General features: G+C 34.4%; 2 protein-coding genes across 5 annotated transcripts in view; both read left to right on the plus strand.

Moving 5' to 3' along the window:
- LOC142334808 (uncharacterized) overlaps window positions 1-20,394 on the plus strand; it is a 51,212-nt gene that overhangs the window by 9,174 nt on the left and 21,644 nt on the right. For all 3 annotated transcript variants that reach the window (XM_075383130.1, XM_075383132.1, XM_075383131.1), the window contains exon 2: window positions 19,914-20,288. In XM_075383130.1, the coding sequence (XP_075239245.1) occupies window positions 19,914-20,288 (375 nt within the window). The remainder of the gene's footprint in view (window positions 1-19,913; window positions 20,289-20,394) is intronic.
- Window positions 1,155-20,394, plus strand: part of LOC142334809 (uncharacterized) — a 45,889-nt gene continuing 26,649 nt past the window's right edge. For both annotated transcript variants that reach the window (XM_075383133.1, XM_075383134.1), the window contains exon 1: window positions 1,155-1,167. The gene's annotated coding sequence lies outside the window, so the exon portion shown is untranslated. The remainder of the gene's footprint in view (window positions 1,168-20,394) is intronic.

Here is a 20,394-nt window from a genome sequence, read left to right on the forward strand (position 1 = left end):
CACTTCATGTCTTGAAATCCAAATGTGCGCTCATTGAAAAATCATTATGAGGGGAAGGAATTTCTTGTTTTTTTGAGTCTTCTGACAGGCCTTGTTTAACAGAAGGATGGCTTTCTGAAATAGGCCATCCGAAGTTGTTTTAGTGGTTGACTATTCAAATTAATTTTATTCAAAGTACCTGACTCAAAAGGAGGTGGCATTGTAGTTCAAGCTGGAAATAATTGTTCCTTCCAAAAAGTGCTTGATTACTAAATTGAAGAGTCTTTTGTTTTTTAACTTAGATAAACAAGACATCGTATTCTGTTCAATGATAAAATACAATAAAACCAGGGGAATTGAATTTGAGTTCGCTGAACACTTAGACAAAGTTATGGGAAACATTAATTAAAGAGAACGTTGACAGTAATATGCGGAGGTTTTAATATAAGTGTCTTGACGAAAAATACGTCCTCTAACCAGAAAATACTTAAGTTCCATTTGTTCAGATGTCTTAAGCATAACCCCTATTGAACCAACCCGTGTCGCAAATAGTTCAGCAACTTGCATTGGCCATTTGTTTCATCAAAATTTAACTGCAGACTGTCAGATTCTAGATCATCAGAGTTTCTCGACATGATGCCGTTTTGCTCCGATTGGTTATAAAAATATGAAAGCGAAACATCTTTTCTCTTTTGTCCAAGTATCGTTGAAAAATGCTTGTTTGTTATGAGTCAGGAACCTAATCGAACTTTAAAAATGATCGCAACTAGTCGTATTTCTCCGTCATCGCCTTCTATGAAATTCTAATTAATTCAATGTGCAATTTATTTCATTTTTTGTTTTGGCATCGGAGTTGTAGTTAAAAAACTGAAAAATTTTGAAGGTTTATCTGCCAAATGACTGATATCTTTCTCAAATAGTACACGAAGACTGTGGTCGTTGTTGTTCATTTTTAAAGTTTTTTAAGAAAAGCTATTTTCTGACAACTAGTAAAAATCAGTATTTTGGTGATTCTGCATTAATATGTGATCTGCTGTACACATTTTTCAGAAGTGGATTATCACCGTTTACGAGGTGGAAACTGTAAAAGTGGCCTCTTTGTTTCCTTTCTCAAACCAAATTAGAATTTTTCATCTCTCTCTAGCGTAATTGTTGAAAACTGTTGTAATTGTTGCAAACTTATTAAATAGAGATGGCAGGCGAGACTGAGAGATGACAGCGAACACCATATCCATCAGGCCAGACGCTAAGCGATCCCATCCAGACTGCTGTCCAATAGCAGAAGGCTTTTATGCAGAAAATTTTGCTAAAAATTAGAGAAAATGTCTGAAAGTCTGATCAACATCCGCATTTCAACATGTATCAGCCAAATGCGACATTGACTGATCTCTTAATAATAAAATGAAATTCAGCGGGCTATCCCAGGCGCTGTCAATCAAGGTGCTCAGCAAATCAAAGATGAACTAAAAATTGAAATTCTTCAATAATTATGGCGACTCACACACCAAGAAAAAGGTTGCAATGTTGCAGCGATGGCTCAAGCTGAAATTTTAGAAAACTACAATATGGTAGAAAATATACAAATCTTAGTTTTGAACGAAGATTCCGAACAGAATGGCAAGGGGAATTTTGTACCTGGAAAGACTGTTGCGATCGAGAAAATTAAAGTCGGGTCATCGTTGGGAGTGGCAAATAACGATAAGGGTATTTTGACTGCCAGGAGGCAAGGCCGGTCACCCGTCGAGTTGTAATGTCTGCTATTTCAGGAAAGAAGAGAAAGATATCAGCGAATAGTAACATCGTGAAAATATTGCAAGATATTTTACCTGCGAAGTTTCTTGCCATGACGTGTGGAGTCAATATGGACATGAGAGTGAGCCGTTCTGTATGAGAAAGGAGAGCAAGAACGTATACATATTTGCGGCATTCCGCATCATTTTTTCCCGCCTCATCGCCCATTGACTACTTCTAAAGCAAACGCTTCGTAATCTGTTGTTCACTTCATGTCTTGAAATCCAAATGTGCGCTCATTGAAAAATCATTATGAGGGGAAGGAATTTCTTTTGTTTTTTTGAGTCTTCTGACAGGCCTTGTTTAACAGAAGGATGGCTTTCTGAAATAGGCCATCCAAAGTTGTTTTAGTGGTTGACTATTCAAATTGTTTTTCTTCAAAGTACCTGAGTCTAAAGGAGGTGGCATTGTAGTTCAAGCTGGAAATAATTGTTCCTTCCAAAAAGTGCTTGATTTTTAAATTGAAGAGTCTTTTGTTTTTTAACTTAGATAAACAAGACATCGTATTCTGTTTAATGATAAAATACAATAAAACCAGGGGAATTGAATTTGAGTTTGCTGAACACTTAGACAAAGTTATGGGAAACATTAATTAAAGAGAACGTTGACAGTAATATGCGGAGGTTTTAATATAAGTGTCTTGACGAAAAATACGTCCTCTAACCAGAAAATACTTAAGTTCCATTTGTTCAGATGTCTTAAGCATAACCCCTATTGAACCAACCCGTGTCGCAAATAGTTCGGCAACTTGCATTGGCCATTTGATTCATCAAAATTTAACTGCAGACTGTCAGATTCTAGATCATCAGAGTTTCTCGACATGATGCCGTTTTGCTCCGATTGGTTATAAAAATATGAAAGCGAAACATCTTTTCTCTTTTGTCCAAGTATCGTTGAAAAATGCTTGTTTGTTATGAGTCAGGAACCTAATCGAACTTTAAAAATAATCGCAACTAGTCGTATTTCTCCGTCATTGCCTTCTATGAAATTCTAATTAAGTTCAAAGATATTCGAAACCGATTGAGAAATTTTCAAAGCACCTTCATGGACGGATTTACTACTAAGAAATTGTTTTTTTTCCTTAGAGTTCTACTCTTTTAAAATGAACTAGCACACAAAAAGTCTCTCAATAAATAGCTTTATAAATTGGATTTTTAATATCAGACACCCAACCTGATCCCTAAAATTTTGAAAAAGCTGAGAGCTTGAATCAGTTTTCGTTAACATTATGAAAAACGCCAAGCGCAGTATTCCTTCAGGGCCAATAGCGCTTCCTAACGACGTCATCATATCAATAAAAATTAACATTATGTCAGTGTCAGAAACAGAAGTGAATGCTACAACTGACTCTCTTCCCAATGGATTGTCTCCTGTGACGATGAAATAACTACTAAATTGGCGAAGACGGAAAGGTCGGTGACTACCAAATACCTCACATTGATAAATGTTTTGTTTTTTGAAAGATTTCATTATTCTGAACTCAAAAAAAGCTGAGTCCTTTCGCTTTTAAAGTCGGATCAAGAGTAGAAAAGCCTAAATCTAGGCCATTTTCTAATAAACGTCTTGAGCCAAATAATTGACAATGTTCACAAATAGGCAATGTTCACAAGAATATACGAATATCTGGAAGGTTTTAATCTCATGTTTTTAAAACAGTTTCATTTTCCATTAAAAATCATTCAACTAGTGAGGTCTGAATTGAACTGACAGAAATGATAAACTCAAGTAAATCTGAGACAGTTAATTTTTCATGTTCTTAAAAGGGTTTCGTTACACTAAGTCAAGAAATTTTTGCTCAACATGTTAAATTATTACGGAACGTCATCCGTCATAATTGCTGGAATTTGTTTAATAGCGACCAATTCTGTATATCAGAAAGAGTTAACATCTCTGGAATATCATCCAATTGTTTAACTATTAGTTGTGTTGTTCCTCGGGGTTCCACTCTTGGAGCTTTGTTGTTCCTGATCTATATCATTGATTTACCTCAAGAATCTAATCGTATTACATGTATGTTTTCTGACCATAGAAGTAAATGACGTAATATGTTTCAAATTAGTAGAAACGCATTTGCTTCCGGTCGCAGGTTAATAATTCATCTAATCTTGTAAATATTCAACGTGCGCGTAGTATTTAGTATTGAAATTTGATTCAAAGCTCTCCTATTGCGCTCTTATAAGTTCTGTTACTTAACCAGAAAATACTCAAGTTCCATTTGTTCAGATGTCTTAAGCATAACCCCTATTGAACCAACCCGTGTCGCAAATAGTTCGGCAACTTGCATTGGCCATTTGATTGCAGACTGTCAGATTCTGGATCATCAGAGTTTCTCGACATGATGCCGTTTTGCTCCGATGGGTTATAAAAATATGAAAGCGAAACATCTTTTCTCTTTTGTCCAAGTATCGTTGAAAAATGCTTGTTTGTTATGAGTCAGGAACCTAATCGAACTTTAAAAATAATCGCAACTAGTCGTATTTCTCCGTCATTGCCTTCTATGAAATTCTAATTAAGTTCAAAGATATTCGAAACCGATTGAGAAATTTTCAAAGCGCCTTCATGGACGGATTTACTACTAAGAAAATGTTTTTTTTTCTATAGAGTTTTACTCTTTTAAAATGAACTAGCACACAAAAAGACTCTCAATAAATAGTTTTATAAATTGGATTTTTAATATCAGACACCCAACCTGATCCCTAAAATTTTGAAAAAGCTGAGAGCTTGAATCAGTCTTCGTTAACATTAGGAAAAACGCCAAGCGCAGTATTCCTTCAGGGCCAATAGCTCTTCCTAAAGACGTCAACATATCAATAAAAATTAACATTATGTCAGTGTCAGAAACAGAAATGAATGCTACAACTGACTCTCTTCCCAATGGATTGTCTCCTGTGACGATGAAATAACTACTAAATTGGCGAAGACGGAAAGGTTGGTGACTACCAAATACCCCACATTGATAAATGTATTGTTTTTTGAAAGATTTCATTCTTCTGAACTCAAAAAAGCTGAGTCCTTTCGCTTTTAAAGTCGGATCAAGAGTAGAAAAGCCTAAATTTAGGCCATTTTCTAATGAACGTCTTGAGCCAAATAATTGACAATGTTCACAAATAGGCAATGTTCACAAGAATATACGAATATCTGGAAGGTTTTAATCTCATGTTTTTAAAACAGTTTCATTTTCCATTAAAAATCATTCAACTAGTGAGGTCTGAATTGAACTGACAGAAATGATAAACTCAAGTAAATCTGAGACAGTTAATTTTTCATGTTCTTAAAAGGGTTTCGTTACACTAAGTCAAGAAATTTTTGCTCAACATGTTAAATTATTACGGAACGTCATCCGTCATAATTGCTGGAATTTGTTTAATAGCGACCAATTCTGTATATCAGAAAGAGTTAACATCTCTGGAATATCATCCAATTGTTTAACTATTAGTTGTGTTGTTCCTCGGGGTTCCACTCTTGGAGCTTTGTTGTTCCTGATCTATATCATTGATTTACCTCAAGAATCTAATCGTATTACATGTATGTTTTCTGACCATAGAAGTAAATGACGTAATATGTTTCAAATTAGTAGAAACGCATTTGCTTCCGGTCGCAGGTTAATAATTCATCTAATCTTGTAAATATTCAACGTGCGCGTAGTATTTAGTATTGAAATTTGATTCAAAGCTCTCCTATTGCGCTCTTATAAGTTCTGTTACTTAACCAGAAAATACTCAAGTTCCATTTGTTCAGATGTCTTAAGCATAACCCCTATTGAACCAACCCGTGTCGCAAATAGTTCGGCAACTTGCATTGGCCATTTGATTAATCAAAATTTAACTGCAGAATGTCAGATTCTAGATCATCAGAGTTTTGAAATGATGCCGTTTTGCTCCGATGGGTTATAAAAATATGGAAGTTGAAAGCGAAACATCTTTTCTCTTTTGTCCAAGTATCGTTGAAAAATGCTTGTTTGTTATGGGTCAGGAACCTAATCGAACTTTAAAAATGATCGCAACTAGTCGTATTTCTCCGTCATCGCCTTCTATGAAATTCTAATTAAGCTCAAAGATATTCGAAACCGATTGAGAAATTTTCAAAGCACCTTCATGGGCGGATTTACTACTATGAAAATGTTTTTTTTTCTATAGAGGTTTACTCTTTTAAAATCAACTAGCACAAAAAAAGCCTCTCAATAAATAGCTTTATAAATGGGATTTTTAATATCAGACACCCAACCTGATCCCTAAAATTTTGAAAAAGCTGAGAGCTTGAATCAGTTTTCGTTAACATTAGGAAAAACGCCAAGTGCAGTATTCCTTCAGGGCCAATAGCGCTTCCTAACGAGGTCAACATATCAATAAAAATTAACATTATGTCACTGTCAGAAACAGAAATGAATGCTACAACTGGCTCTCTTTCCAATATATTGTCTCCTGTGACGATGAAATAATTACTAAATTGGCAAAGACGGAAAGGTCGGTGACTACCAAATACCTCACATTGTTAATTGTATTGTTTTTTGAAAGATTTCATTCTTCTGAACTCAAAAAAAAGCTGAGTCGTTTCGCTTTTAAATTCGGATCAAGAGTAGAAAAGCCTAAATCTAGGCCATTTTCTAATGAACGTCTTGAGCCAAATAATTGACAATGTTCACAAATAGGCAATGTTCACAAGAATATACGAATATCTGGAAGGTTTTAATCTCATGTTTTTAAAACAGTTTCATTTTCCATTAAAAATCAATCAACTAGTGAGGTCTGAAATGAACTCACATAAATGATAAACTCAAGTAAATCTGAGACAGTTAATTTTTCATGATCTTAAAAGGGTTTCGTTACACTAAGTCAAGAAATTTTTGCTCAACATGGTAAATTATTACGGAACGTCATCCGTCATAATTGCTGGAACTTGTTTAATAGCTACCAATTCTGTATATCAGAAAGAGTTAACATCTCTGGAATATCATCCAATTTTTTAAATATTAGTTGTGTTGTTCCTCGGGGTTCCACTCCTGGAGCTGTGTTGTTCGTGATCTATATCACTGGTTTACCTCAAGAATCTAATCGTATCACTATGTATGTTTTCTGACCATAGAAGTTATTTACGTAATATGTTTCAAATTAGTAGAAAAGCATTTGCTTCCGGTCGCAGGTTAATAATTCATCTAATCTTGTAAGTATTCAACGTGCGCGTAAGTATTTAGTATTGAAATTTGATTCAAAGCTCTCCTGTTGCGCTCTTATAAGTTCTGTTACTTAACCAGAAAATACTCAAGTTCCATTTGTTCAGATGTCTTAAGCATAACCCCTATTGAACCAACTCGTGTCGCAAATAGTTCGGCAACTTGCATTGGCCATTTGATTAATCAAAATTTAACTGCAGAATGTCAGATTCTAGATCATCAGAGTTTTGAAATGATGCCGTTTTGCTCCGATGGGTTATAAAAATATGGAAGTTGAAAGCGAAACATCTTTTCTCTTTTGTCCAAGTATCGTTGAAAAATGCTTGTTTGTTATGGGTCAGGAACCTAATCGAACTTTAAAAATGATCGCAACTAGTCGTATTTCTCCGTCATCGCCTTCTATGAAATTCTAATTAAGTTCAAAGATATTCGAAACCGATGGAGAAATTTTCAAAGCACCTTCATGGACGGATTTACTACTATGAAAATGTTTTTTTTTTCTATAGAGGTTTACTCTTTTAAAATCAACTAGCACAAAAAAAGCCTCTCAATAAATAGCTTTATAAATGGGATTTTTAATATCAGACACCCAACCTGATCCCTAAAATTTTGAAAAAGCTGAGAGCTTGAATCAGTTTTCGTTAACATTAGGAAAAACGCCAAGCGCAGTATTCCTTCAGTGCCAATAGCGCTTCCTAACGAGGTCAACATATCAATAAAAATTAACATTATGTCAGTGTCAGAAACAGAAATGAATGCTACAACTGACTCTCTTTCCAATGGATTGTCTCCTGTGACGGTGAAATAATTACTAAATTGGCAAAGACGGAAAGGTCGGTGACTACCAAATACCTCACATTGATAAATGTATTGTTTTTTGAAAGATTTCATTCTTCTGAACTCAAAAAAGCTGAGTCCTTTCGCTTTTAAAGTCGGATCAAGAGTAGAAAAGCCTAAATTTAGGCCATTTTCTAATGAACGTCTTGAGCCAAATAATTGACAATGTTCACAAATAGGCAATGTTCACAAGAATTTACGAATATCTGGAAGGTTTTAATCTCATGTTTTTAAAACAGTTTCATTTTCCATTAAAAATCAATCAACTAGTGAGGTCTGAAATGAACTCACATAAATGATAAACTCAAGTAAATCTGAGACAGTTAATTTTTCATGATCTTAAAAGGGTTTCGTTACACTAAGTCAAGAAATTTTTGCTCAACATGTTAAATTATTACGGAACGTCATCCGTCATAATGGCTGGAACTTGTTTAATAGCTACCAATTCTGTATATCAGAAAGAGTTAACATCTCTGGAATGTCATCCAATTGTTTAAATATTAGTTGTGTTGTTCCTCGGGGTTCCACTCCTGGAGCTGTGTTGTTCGTGATCTATATCATTGGTTTACCTCAAGAATCTAATCGTATTACTATGTATGTTTTCTGACCATAGAAGTTATTGACGTAATATGTTTCAAATTAGTAGAAAAGCACTTGCTTCCGGTCGCAGGTTAATATTTCATCTAATCTTGTAAGTATTCAACGTGCGCGTAAGTATTTAGTATTGAAATTTGATTCAAAGCTCTCCTATTGCGCTCTTATAAGTTCTGTTACTTAACCAGAAAATACTCAAGTTCCATTTGTTCAGATTTCTTAAGCATAACCCCTATTGAACCAACCCGTGTCGCAAATAGTTCGGCAACTTGCACGGGCCATTTGATTAATCAAAATTTAACTGCAGATTGTCAGATTCTAGATCATCAGAGTTTCTCGAAATGATGCCGTTTTGCTCCGATGGGTTATAAAAATATGGAAGTTGAAAGCGAAACATCTTTTCTCTTTTGTCCAAGTATCGTTGAAAAATGCTTGTTTGTTATGGGTCAGGAACCTAATCGAACTTTAAAAATGATCGCAACTAGTCGTATTTCTCCGTCATCGCCTTCTATGAAATTCTAATTAAGTTCAAAGATATTCGAAACCGATGGAGAAATTTTCAAAGCACCTTCATGGACGGATTTACTACTATGAAAATGTTTTTTTTTCTATAGAGGTTTACTCTTTTAAAATCAACTAGCACAAAAAAAGCCTCTCAATAAATAGCTTTATAAATGGGATTTTTAATATCAGACACCCAACCTGATCCCTAAAATTTTGAAAAAGCTGAGAGCTTGAATCAGTTTTCGTTAACATTAGGAAAAACGCCAAGCGCAGTATTCCTTCAGTGCCAATAGCGCTTCCTAACGAGGTCAACATATCAATAAAAATTAACATTATGTCAGTGTCAGAAACAGAAATGAATGCTACAACTGACTCTCTTTCCAATGGATTGTCTCCTGTGACGGTGAAATAATTACTAAATTGGCAAAGACGGAAAGGTCGGTGACTACCAAATACCTCACATTGATAAATGTATTGTTTTTTGAAAGATTTCATTCTTCTGAACTCAAAAAAGCTGAGTCTTTTCGCTTTTAAAGTCGGATCAAGAGTAGAAAAGCCTAAATTTAGGCCATTTTCTAATGAACGTCTTGAGCCAAATAATTGACAATGTTCACAAATAGGCAATGTTCACAAGAATTTACGAATATCTGGAAGGTTTTAATCTCATGTTTTTAAAACAGTTTCATTTTCCATTAAAAATCAATCAACTAGTGAGGTCTGAAATGAACTCACATAAATGATAACATCAAGTAAATCTGAGACAGTTAATTTTTCATGATCTTAAAAGGGTTTCGTTACACTAAGTCAAGAAATTTTTGCTCAACATGTTAAATTATTACGGAACGTCATCCGTCATAATGGCTGGAACTTGTTTAATAGCTACCAATTCTGTATATCAGAAAGAGTTAACATCTCTGGAATGTCATCCAATTGTTTAAATATTAGTTGTGTTGTTCCTCGGGGTTCCACTCCTGGAGCTGTGTTGTTCGTGATCTATATCATTGGTTTACCTCAAGAATCTAATCGTATTACTATGTATGTTTTCTGACCATAGAAGTTATTGACGTAATATGTTTCAAATTAGTAGAAAAGCACTTGCTTCCGGTCGCAGGTTAATATTTCATCTAATCTTGTAAGTATTCAACGTGCGCGTAAGTATTTAGTATTGAAATTTGATTCAAAGCTCTCCTATTGCGCTCTTATAAGTTCTGTTACTTAACCAGAAAATACTCAAGTTCCATTTGTTCAGATTTCTTAAGCATAACCCCTATTGAACCAACCCGTGTCGCAAATAGTTCGGCAACTTGCACGGGCCATTTGATTAATCAAAATTTAACTGCAGATTGTCAGATTCTAGATCATCAGAGTTTCTCGAAATGATGCCGTTTTGCTCCGATGGGTTATAAAAATATGGAAGTTGAAAGCGAAACATCTTTTCTCTTTTGTCCAAGTATCGTTGAAAAATGCTTGTTTGTTATGGGTCAGGAACCTAATCGAACTTTAAAAATGATCGCAACTAGTCGTATCTCTCCGTCATCGCCTTCTATGAAATTCTAATGAAGCTCAAAGATATTCGAAACCGATTGAGAAATTTTCAAAGCACCTTCATGGGCGGATTTACTACTATGAAAATGTTTTTTTTTCTATAGAGGTTTACTCTTTTAAAATCAACTAGCACAAAAAAAAGCCTCTCAATAAGTAGCTTTATAAATGGGATTTTTAATATCAGACACCCAACCTGATCCCTAAAATTTTGAAAAAGCTGAGAGCTTGAATCAGTTTTCGTTAACATTAGGAAAAACGCCAAGCGCAGTATTCCTTCAGGGCCAATAGCGCTTCCTAACGAGGTCAACATATCAATAAAAATTAACATTGTCACTGTCAGAAACAGAAATGAATGCTACAACTGGCTCTCTATCCAATATATTGTCTCCTGTGACGATGAAATAATTACTAAATTGGCAAAGACGGAAAGGTCGGTGACTACCAAATACCTCACACTGATAATTGTATTGTTTTTTGAAAGATTTCGTTCTTCTGAACTCAAAAAAAAGCTGAGTCGTTTCGCTTTTAAATTCGGATCAAGAGTAGAAAAGCCTAAATCTAGGCCATTTTCTAATGAACGTCTTGAGCCAAATAATTGACAATGTTCACAAATAGGCAATGTTCACAAGAATATACGAATATCTGGAAGGTTTTAATCTCATGTTTTAAAAACAGTTTCATTTTCCATTAAAAATCAATCAACTAGTGAGGTCTGAAATGAACTCACATAAATGATAATCTCAAGTAAATCTGAGACAGTTAATTTTTCATGATCTTAAAAGGGTTTCGTTACACTAAGTCAAGAAATTTTTGCTCAACATGTTAAATTATTACGGAACGTCATCCGTCATAATTGCTGGAACTTGTTTAATAGCTACCAATTCTGTATATCAGAAAGAGTTAACATCTCTGGAATATCATCCAATTGTTTAAATATTAGTTGTGTTGTTCCTCGGGGTTCCACTCCTGGAGCTGTGTTGTTCGTGATCTATATCATTGGTTTACCTCAAGAATCTAATCGTATTACTATGTATGTTTTCTGACCATAGAAGTTATTGACGTAATATGTTTCAAATTAGTAGAAAAGCATTTGCTTCCGGTCGCAGGTTAATAATTCATCTAATCTTGTAAGTATTCAACGTGCGGGTAAGTATTTAGTATTGAAATTTGATTCAAAGCTCTCCTGTTGCGCTCTTATAAGTTCTGTTACTTAACCAGAAAATACTCAAGTTCCATTTGTTCAGATGTCTTAACCATAACCCCTATTGAACCAACCCGTGTCGCAAAGAGTTCGGCAACTTGCATTGGCCATTTGATTAATCAAAATTTAACTTCAGAATGTCAGATTCTAGATCATCAGAGTTTTGAAATGATGCCGTTTTGCTCCGATGGGTTATAAAAATATGGAAGTTGAAAGCGAAACATCTTTTCTCTTTTGTCCAAGTATCGTTGAAAAATGCTTGTTTGTTATGGGTCAGGAACCTAATCGAACTTTAAAAATAATCGCAACTAGTCGTATTTCTCCGTCATCGCCTTCTATGAAATTCTAATTAAGTTCAAAGATATTCGAACCGATGGAGAAATTTTCAAAGCACCTTCATGGACGGATTTACTACTATGAAAATGTTTTTTTTTCTATAGAGGTTTACTCTTTTAAAATCAACTAGCACAAAAAAAGCCTCTCAATAAATAGCTTTATAAATGGGATTTTTAATATCAGACACCCAACCTGATCCCTAAAATTTTGAAAAAGCTGAGAGCTTGAATCAGTTTTCGTTAACATTAGGAAAAACGCCAAGCGCAGTATTCCTTCAGGGCCAATAGCGCTTCCTAACGAGGTCAACATATCAATAAAAATTAACATTATGTCACTGTCAGAAACAGAAATGAATGCTACAACTGGCTCTCTTTCCAATATATTGTCTCCTGTGACGATGAAATAATTACTAAATTGGCAAAGACGGAAAGGTCGGTGACTACCAAATACCTCACATTGATAATTGTATTGTTTTTTGAAAGATTTCATTCTTCTGAACTCAAAAAAAAGCTGAGTCGTTTCGCTTTTAAATTCGGATCAAGAGTAGAAAAGCCTAAATCTAGGCCATTTTGTAATGAACGTCTTGAGCCAAATAATTGACAATGTTCACAAATAGGCAATGTTCACAAGAATATACGAATATCTGGAAGGTTTTAATCTCATGTTTTTAAAACAGTTTCATTTTCCATTAAAAATCAATCAACTAGTGAGGTCTGAAATGAACTCACATAAATGATAAACTCAAGTAAATCTGAGACAGTTAATTTTTCATGATCTTAAAAGGGTTTCGTTACACTAAGTCAAGAAATTTTTGCTCAACATGTTAAATTATTACGGAACGTCATCCGTCATAATTGCTGGAACTTGTTTAATAGCTACCAATTCTGTATATCAGAAAGAGTTAACATCTCTGAAATATCATCCAATTGTTTAAATATTAGTTGTGTTGTTCCTCGGGGTTCCACTCCTGGAGCTGTGTTGTTCGTGACCTATATCATTGGTTTACCTCAAGAATCTAATCGTATTACTATGTATGTTTTCTGACCATAGAAGTTATTGACGTAATATGTTTCAAATTAGTAGAAAAGCATTTGCTTCCGGTCGCAGGTTAATAATTCATCTAATCTTGTAAGTATTCAACGTGCGGGTAAGTATTTAGTATTGAAATTTGATTCAAAGCTCTCCTATTGCGCTCTTATAAGTTCTGTTACTTAACCAGAAAATACTCAAGTTCCATTTGTTCAGATGTCTTAAGCATAACCCCTATTGAACCAACCCGTGTCGCAAATAGTTCGGCAACTTGCATTGGCCATTTGATTAATCAAAATTTAACTACAGAATGTCAGATTCTAGATCATCAGAGTTTTGAAATGATGCCGTTTTGCTCCGATGGGTTATAAAAATATGGAAGTTGAAAGCGAAACATCTTTTCTCTTTTGTCCAAGTATCGTTGAAAAATGCTTGTTTGTTATGGGTCAGGAACCTAATCGAACTTTAAAAATGATCGCAACTAGTCGTATTTCTCCGTCATCGCCTTCTATGAAATTCTAATTAAGTTCAAAGATATTCGAAACCGATGGAGAAATTTTCAAAGCACCTTCATGGACGGATTTACTACTATGAAAATGTTTTTTTTTCTATAGAGGTTTACTCTTTTAAAATCAACTAGCACAAAAAAAGCCTCTCAATAAATAGCTTTATAAATGGGATTTTTATTATCAGACACCCAACCTGATCCCTAAAATTTTGAAAAAGCTGAGAGCTTGAATCAGTTTTCGTTAACATTAGGAAAAACGCCAAGCGCAGTATTCCTTCAGGGCCAATAGCGCTTCCTAACGAGGTCAACATATCAATAAAAATTAACATTATGTTAGTGTCAGAAACAGAAATGAATGCTACAACTGACTCTCTTTCCAATGGATTGTCTCCTGTGACGGTGAAATAATTACTAAATTGGCAAAGACGGAAAGGTCGGTGACTACCAAATACCTCACATTGATAATTGTATTGTTTTTTGAAAGATTTCATTCTTCTGAACTCAAAAAAAGCTGAGTCCTTTCGCTTTTAAAGTCGGATCAAGAGTAGAAAAGCCTAAATCTAGGCCATTTTCTAATAAACGTCTTGAGCCAAATAATTGACAATGTTCACAAATAGGCAATGTTCACAAGAATATACGAATATCTGGAAGGTTTTAATCTCATGTTTTTAAAACAGTTTCATTTTCCATTAAAAATCATTCAACTAGTGAGGTCTGAAATGAACTCACAGAAATGATAAACTCAAGTAAATCTGAGACAGTTAATTTTTCATGTTCTTAAAAGGGTTTCGTTACACTAAGTCAAGAAATTTTTGCTCAACATGTTAAATTATTACGGAACGTCATCCGTCATAATTGCTGGAGCTTGTTTAATATCTACCAATTCTGTATATCAGAAAGAGTTAACATCTCTGGAATATCATCCAATTGTTTAACTATTAGTTGTGTTGTTCCTCGGGGTTCCACTCTTGTAGCTGTGTTGTTCCTGATCTATATCATTGATTTACCTCAAGAATCTAATCGTATTACTATGTATGTTTTCTTACCATAGAAGTTAATGACGTAATATGTTTCAAATTAGTAGAAAAGCATTTGCTTCTGGTCGCAGGTTAATAATTCATCTAATCTTGTAAATATTCAACGTGCGCGTAAGGATTTAGTATTGAAATGTGATTCAAAGCTCTCCTATTGCGCTCTTATAAGTTCTGTTACTTAACCAGAAAATACTCAAGTTCCATTTGTTCAGATGTCTTAAGCATAACCCCTATTGAACCAACCCGTGTCGCAAATAGTTCGGCAACTTGCACGGGCCATTTGATTAATCAAAATTTAACTGCAGAATGTCAGATTCTAGATCATCAGAGTTTCTCGAAATGATGCCGTTTTGCTCCGATGGGTTATAAAAATATGGAAGTTGAAAGCGAAACATCTTTTCTCTTTTGTCCAAGTATCGTTGAAAAATGCATGTTTGTTATGGGTCAGGAACCTAATCGAACTTTAAAAATGATCGCAACTAGTCCTATTTCTCCGTCATCGCCATCTATGAAATTCTAATTAATTCAAAGATATTCGAAACCGATTGAGAAATTTTCAAAGCACCTTCATGGACGGATTTACTACTATGAAAATGTTTTTTTTCTATAGAGGTTTACTCTTTTAAAATCAACTAGCACAAAAAATGCCTCTCAATAAATAGCTTTATAAATGGGATTTTTAATATCAGACACCCAACCTGATCCCTAAAATTTTGGAAAAGCTGAGAGCTTGAATCAGTTTTCGTTTACATTAGGAAAAACGCCAAGCGCAGTATTCCTTCAGGGCCAATAGCGCTTCCTAACGACGTCATCATATCAATAAAAATTAACATTATGTCAGTGTCAGAAACAGAAGTGAATGCTACAACTGACTCTCTTCCCAATGGATTGTCTCCTGTGACGATGAAATAACTACTAAATTGGCGAAGACGGAAAGGTCGGTGACTACCAAATACCTCACATTGATAAATGTATTGTTTTTTGAAAGATTTCATTATTCTGAACTCAAAAAAAGCTGAGTCCTTTCGCTTTTAAATTTGGATCAAGAGTAGAAAAGCCTAAATCTAGGCCATTTTGTAATGAACGTCTTGAGCCAAATAATTGACAATGTTCACAAATAGGCAATGTTCACAAGAATATACGAATATCTGGAAGGTTTTAATCTCATGTTTTTAAAACAGTTTCCTTTTCCATTAAAAATCATTCAACTAGTGAGGTCTGAAATGAACTCACAGAAATGATAAACTCAAGTAAATCTGAGACAGTCAATTTTTCATGTTCTTAAAAGGGTTTCGTTAAACTAAGTCAAGAAATTTTTGCTCAACATGTTCAATTATTACGGAACGTCATCCGTCATAATTGCTGGAACTTGTTTAATAGCTGCCAATTCTGTACATCTCTGGAATATCATCCAATTGTTTAACTATTAGTTGTGTTGTTCCTCGGGTTTCCACTCTTGGAGCTGTGTTGTTCCTGATCTATATCATTGATTTACCTCAAGAATCTAATCGTATTACTATGTATGTTTGCAGACCATACAAGTTAATGACGTAATATGTTTCAAATTAGTAGAAAAGCATTTGCTTCCGGTCGCAGGTTAATAATTCATCTAATCTTTCAAATATGGAACGTGCGCGTAAGTATTTATTATTGAAATTTGATTCAAAGCTCTCCTATTGCGCTCTTATTAGTTCTGTTACTTTACGTGTTGAAGGACAATGCAATATAATTTCCAAATGGCGACACTGTTCTGCATTACCAAATGATTGAATTTTACAGAAATGTGTGATTCGGGTGTTTTTGTGTACGGGTGTTGTAGCTTCTCATCCCTTTATACGATTTGTCAACTCTCAAGGGAATTTAATCTAGTTAATATACTTTAGAAAAACTAATAATGTTGGCAAAGATTTGTTTTCGTATATTGAGATCCTCAGAGTGTTTGAATTGCATATCGTTAAGATATCAAATTTTTTTCTGAGGTGTGTAAATTATATGCATTATGAGGAATAACTTGATGTTACTTTCCAGTTCGGAGGTAGCAGCCATTTAAAGTTGAAAATGAAAAAAAAAATTGATTTGTCATGGAACGTCGAAACTGTTTTTGTTGCGAATACAATTCCTCATAACTGATTATGTTGGAAATGCAACCTTTTAGCAAGTTTATAGTTTGCTTATAATTGAAGGACTCATAAAGGTGAATGACGATCTTTCGAAGTGTTTTTTTTGATAATTTGTCACATCCATCCAACAGGTTTTTATTCTAAAAGAATTGGAAAGTCTACGCAAAAAATTTGTGCTGTGCCTTTTTCTTCGTAGAAGGCACCTTGATTTGATTTCTGCTATCAAAAATTACTTCCAATTTCTAAAGTCGATTTTTGTCAAGGTGAATGACGATATTTCGAAGTGTTTTTGTGATAATTCTAAAAGAAATGGAAAAAGTACGCAAAAGTGTGTGCAGTGCCTTCGTAGAAGCCACCGTGATTCGATTTCTGCAGTCGAAAATTACTTCCAATTTCTAAAGTCCATTTTCGTCAATTTTTTTCCTCTTTCATAGGACCAGTTGGCAAACAGGACTCTAATTTACTGCCAAAGCTGCGCTCTGCTCTAACAGGGCTTTTTGAGTTTAAAAATTGCATGAACTGAGGTCTTTAAAACTTTTTAAAATAATATTTTGATCTTTGAGAAAAAAATGTTAACCATTTCCTCCAGTGAGTTACAGAAATGATTGTTAGGGTGTATCTTTTTGCTGACGATAAAGATTTAAACGGTAAAAAGTTTCAAATTAGTAGAAAAGCATTTGTATAAGCAGGTTAATATTTGATCTAATCTTGTAAATATGGAACATACGCGTAAATAGTTAGTAATGAAATTTGATTCAAAGCTTTCCTACTGCGCTCATATAAGTTCTGTTACTTAACGTGTTGAAGGACATTGCAATATATTTTCCAAATTACGACAATTTTCGGCATTACCAATTGATTGGATATTGCAGAAATTTGTGATGAGGGTGTTATTGTGTACGGGTGTTGTAGCTTGTCATCCTTTTATCCGATTTGTCAACTCTCAAAGGAATTTAATCAAATTTATTTACTTTAGAAAAACTAATAATGATATTGAAGATTTGTTTACGGATAATGAGATCCTACCAGTGTTTGCATTGCATATATATAAGCTGCTGATGTTTTCTGAGGTCTGTAAATTATATGCAATAGGAGGAAAAGACTTGTTATTTTTCAATTCGAAAGTAGCAGCAACTTAATAAGAGGCACAGGCTATGTGCTCCTAAATATTCCATTATGCAAAGCTCAATTGAAGTGAAATTCAATTGTGTCATCAATTTTCTAAATTGTTTGTTGAAAATACATTTCTTCATACCTGATTATGTTGGAAATGCAACCTTTTAGCAATTTTATAGTTTGCCTATAATTGAAGGGCTCATATACGGGTGAATGACAATCTTTCGAAGTCTTTTTATTGATAATTTGGCACATCCATCCAACTCCAGGTTTTTATTCTGAAAGAGTTGGAAAAACTCTGCGCAAAGCTTGTGCTGTGATTTGATTTCTGCTGGCAAAAATTGCTTCCCATTTCTAAATTTGATCTTTGTCAATTTTTTCCTCCTTCATAGGACCAGTTGGCAAACAGGACTTTAGTTTACTGCCAAAGCTGCTCTCTGCTCTAGCAGGGCTTTTTGAGGTTGAAAATAGCAAGAACTGAGGTCTTTAAAACTTTTTAAGAGATTATTTTGATCTTTGAGAAACTCAAAATTTTAACCATTTTCTCCATTGAGTAGCAGAAATGATTGTTATGGTGTAATTTTTTGCTGACGATAAAGATTTATACGGTAAAATGTTTCAAATTAGTAGAAAAGCATTTGCTTCTGATCGCAGGTTAATATTTCATCTAATCTTGTTAATATGGAACATGCGCCTGATTATTTGGTTTGGAAATTTGATTCACAGCTCTCCTACTGCTCTCATATAAGTTTTTTTACTTTACGTGTTGAAGCACAATCAATATAATTTCTAAATGACGACACTGTTCCGCATTACCAAATGACTGAGTACAGAAATGTGTAATGCGGGTGTTATTTTTTACGGGTGTTGTAGCTTCTCATCCCTTTATCCGATCTATGAACTCTCAAAAGAATATGATCAAATTAATATACTTTAGAAAAACTAATAATGATAGTGAAGATTTGTTTACAGATATTGAGATCCTAATAGTGTTTGAATTGCATATCTATAAGCTACTAAATTTTTTTTCTGAAGTGTAAATTATATACATTATGAGGAATAACTTGATGTTATTTTTAAGTTCGAAAGTAGCAGCCATTTATTTAGACGGGCAGGTTTTCTTGCTGCTGAATATTTCATAATGCAAAGCATATTCCATCATGCAAAGAATTTTCCATTATGCATAGTGAAATTCAATTGTGTCATCGAGCTTCCAAATGGTTTATGTTGAAAATACAACTCCTCATACCTGATTATGTTTGAATTGCAACCTTTAAGCAAGTTTCCTGTTTGCTCATAACGTGATGGACTGATATACAGGTGAACGGCGATCTTTCGAAGTGTTTTTTTTGTGATGATTTTTCACATCATGAAACTCCAGGTTTTGTTTCTATAAGATGGTTTGTGCAAAGCCTTCGTAGAAGGCACCGTGATTCAATTTCTGTCGTCAAAAATTACTTCAAAATTCTAAAGTCGATTTTTGTCAATTTTTTCTCCTTCATAGGATCACTTGACAAACACGATATTAATTAACTTCCAACGCTGCTCTCTGCTCTATCATGGCTTTTTGAGGTTAAAAATCGCAAGAACTGAGGTCTTTAAAACTTTTTAAGAAAATATTTGAGTTTTCAGAAAAATTAATAACCATTTCCTCCAATGAGTTACAGAAATGCTTGTTACAATTATCACAGTATTTTTGAGTGTAGCATTATCGACCAAAAAACGAATTTGTAATTTTTTTAAATCTTCTTTTACCGAAAATAAGACATGCCCAAAATCTAGTTAAACGTTCAACAAAATCTCTTTGAATTGCAGTTTTCACCGTTGTGGATTCACCTGTTTTTGTCTGAATATATTTTTGCGCTGTCAAGATTTTGGACGATTGAGGTCACTCGCCAACAGTATATAGAAAATATTTAAAACTGCTATGCTGTCACCCTATTGTATAATTTGTTTGTTGTTCATTTAGGACATAGAAAGCACTGTCGAGACCGCAGATGATTGGTTATCTGATTAATGGAAAAGTAACAAAATTGTTTTAAACTATTAAATAATGAGCTCTTCATATGCAGAAGTCAACATTTGTTTTCAAGGTAAGTAGCTTGGGGCGAGTTTTGGGCTTCTAAATCTGTAAAATAATTATTTTCAGGAGCTGCCCGTGAGACGCAAGTGAAATTCTACTGTGCACCACAACTGAAAATCAGCATAAATGAGCCAAGTACGTGTAACTACGTAGTAGTAGTCAACACTCCTGTCCTGTGTGACTTACCCGTGTTTAAAAAGATGGAGGACAAGGAGCAGCACTTTGAGAGGATTGCTTGTGTGCCAAATGTACCCATTCCGAGACCAGAAGAGGCTGCGACAGATGTCAAAGAGCAGACATCTGATGAAATTTTTGAGCATCAGATTACGGAGGAACCGATACATTCCAGAGACATTGTTGAAGAGATTGCAGGAGATATAGATGAATTATCAGAACTGATATTGGATAGAGTGCAAATGGAAGCGGGACTGGCTGACACAGGTTAGCCTGTATTGACATTATCAATTGCAATTGAGCTTTTGTTCTAGAACATTCTTTTGATTTTACTTCTCGAGTGACTTTTTCACGCTTGACCTCTTGAATTTTC

The sequence above is a fragment of the Convolutriloba macropyga genome, chromosome 2 (assembly GCF_964194025.1).
Source record: "Convolutriloba macropyga chromosome 2, txConMacr16.3, whole genome shotgun sequence".
Lineage (NCBI taxonomy): Eukaryota > Metazoa > Xenacoelomorpha > Acoela > Convolutidae > Convolutriloba > Convolutriloba macropyga.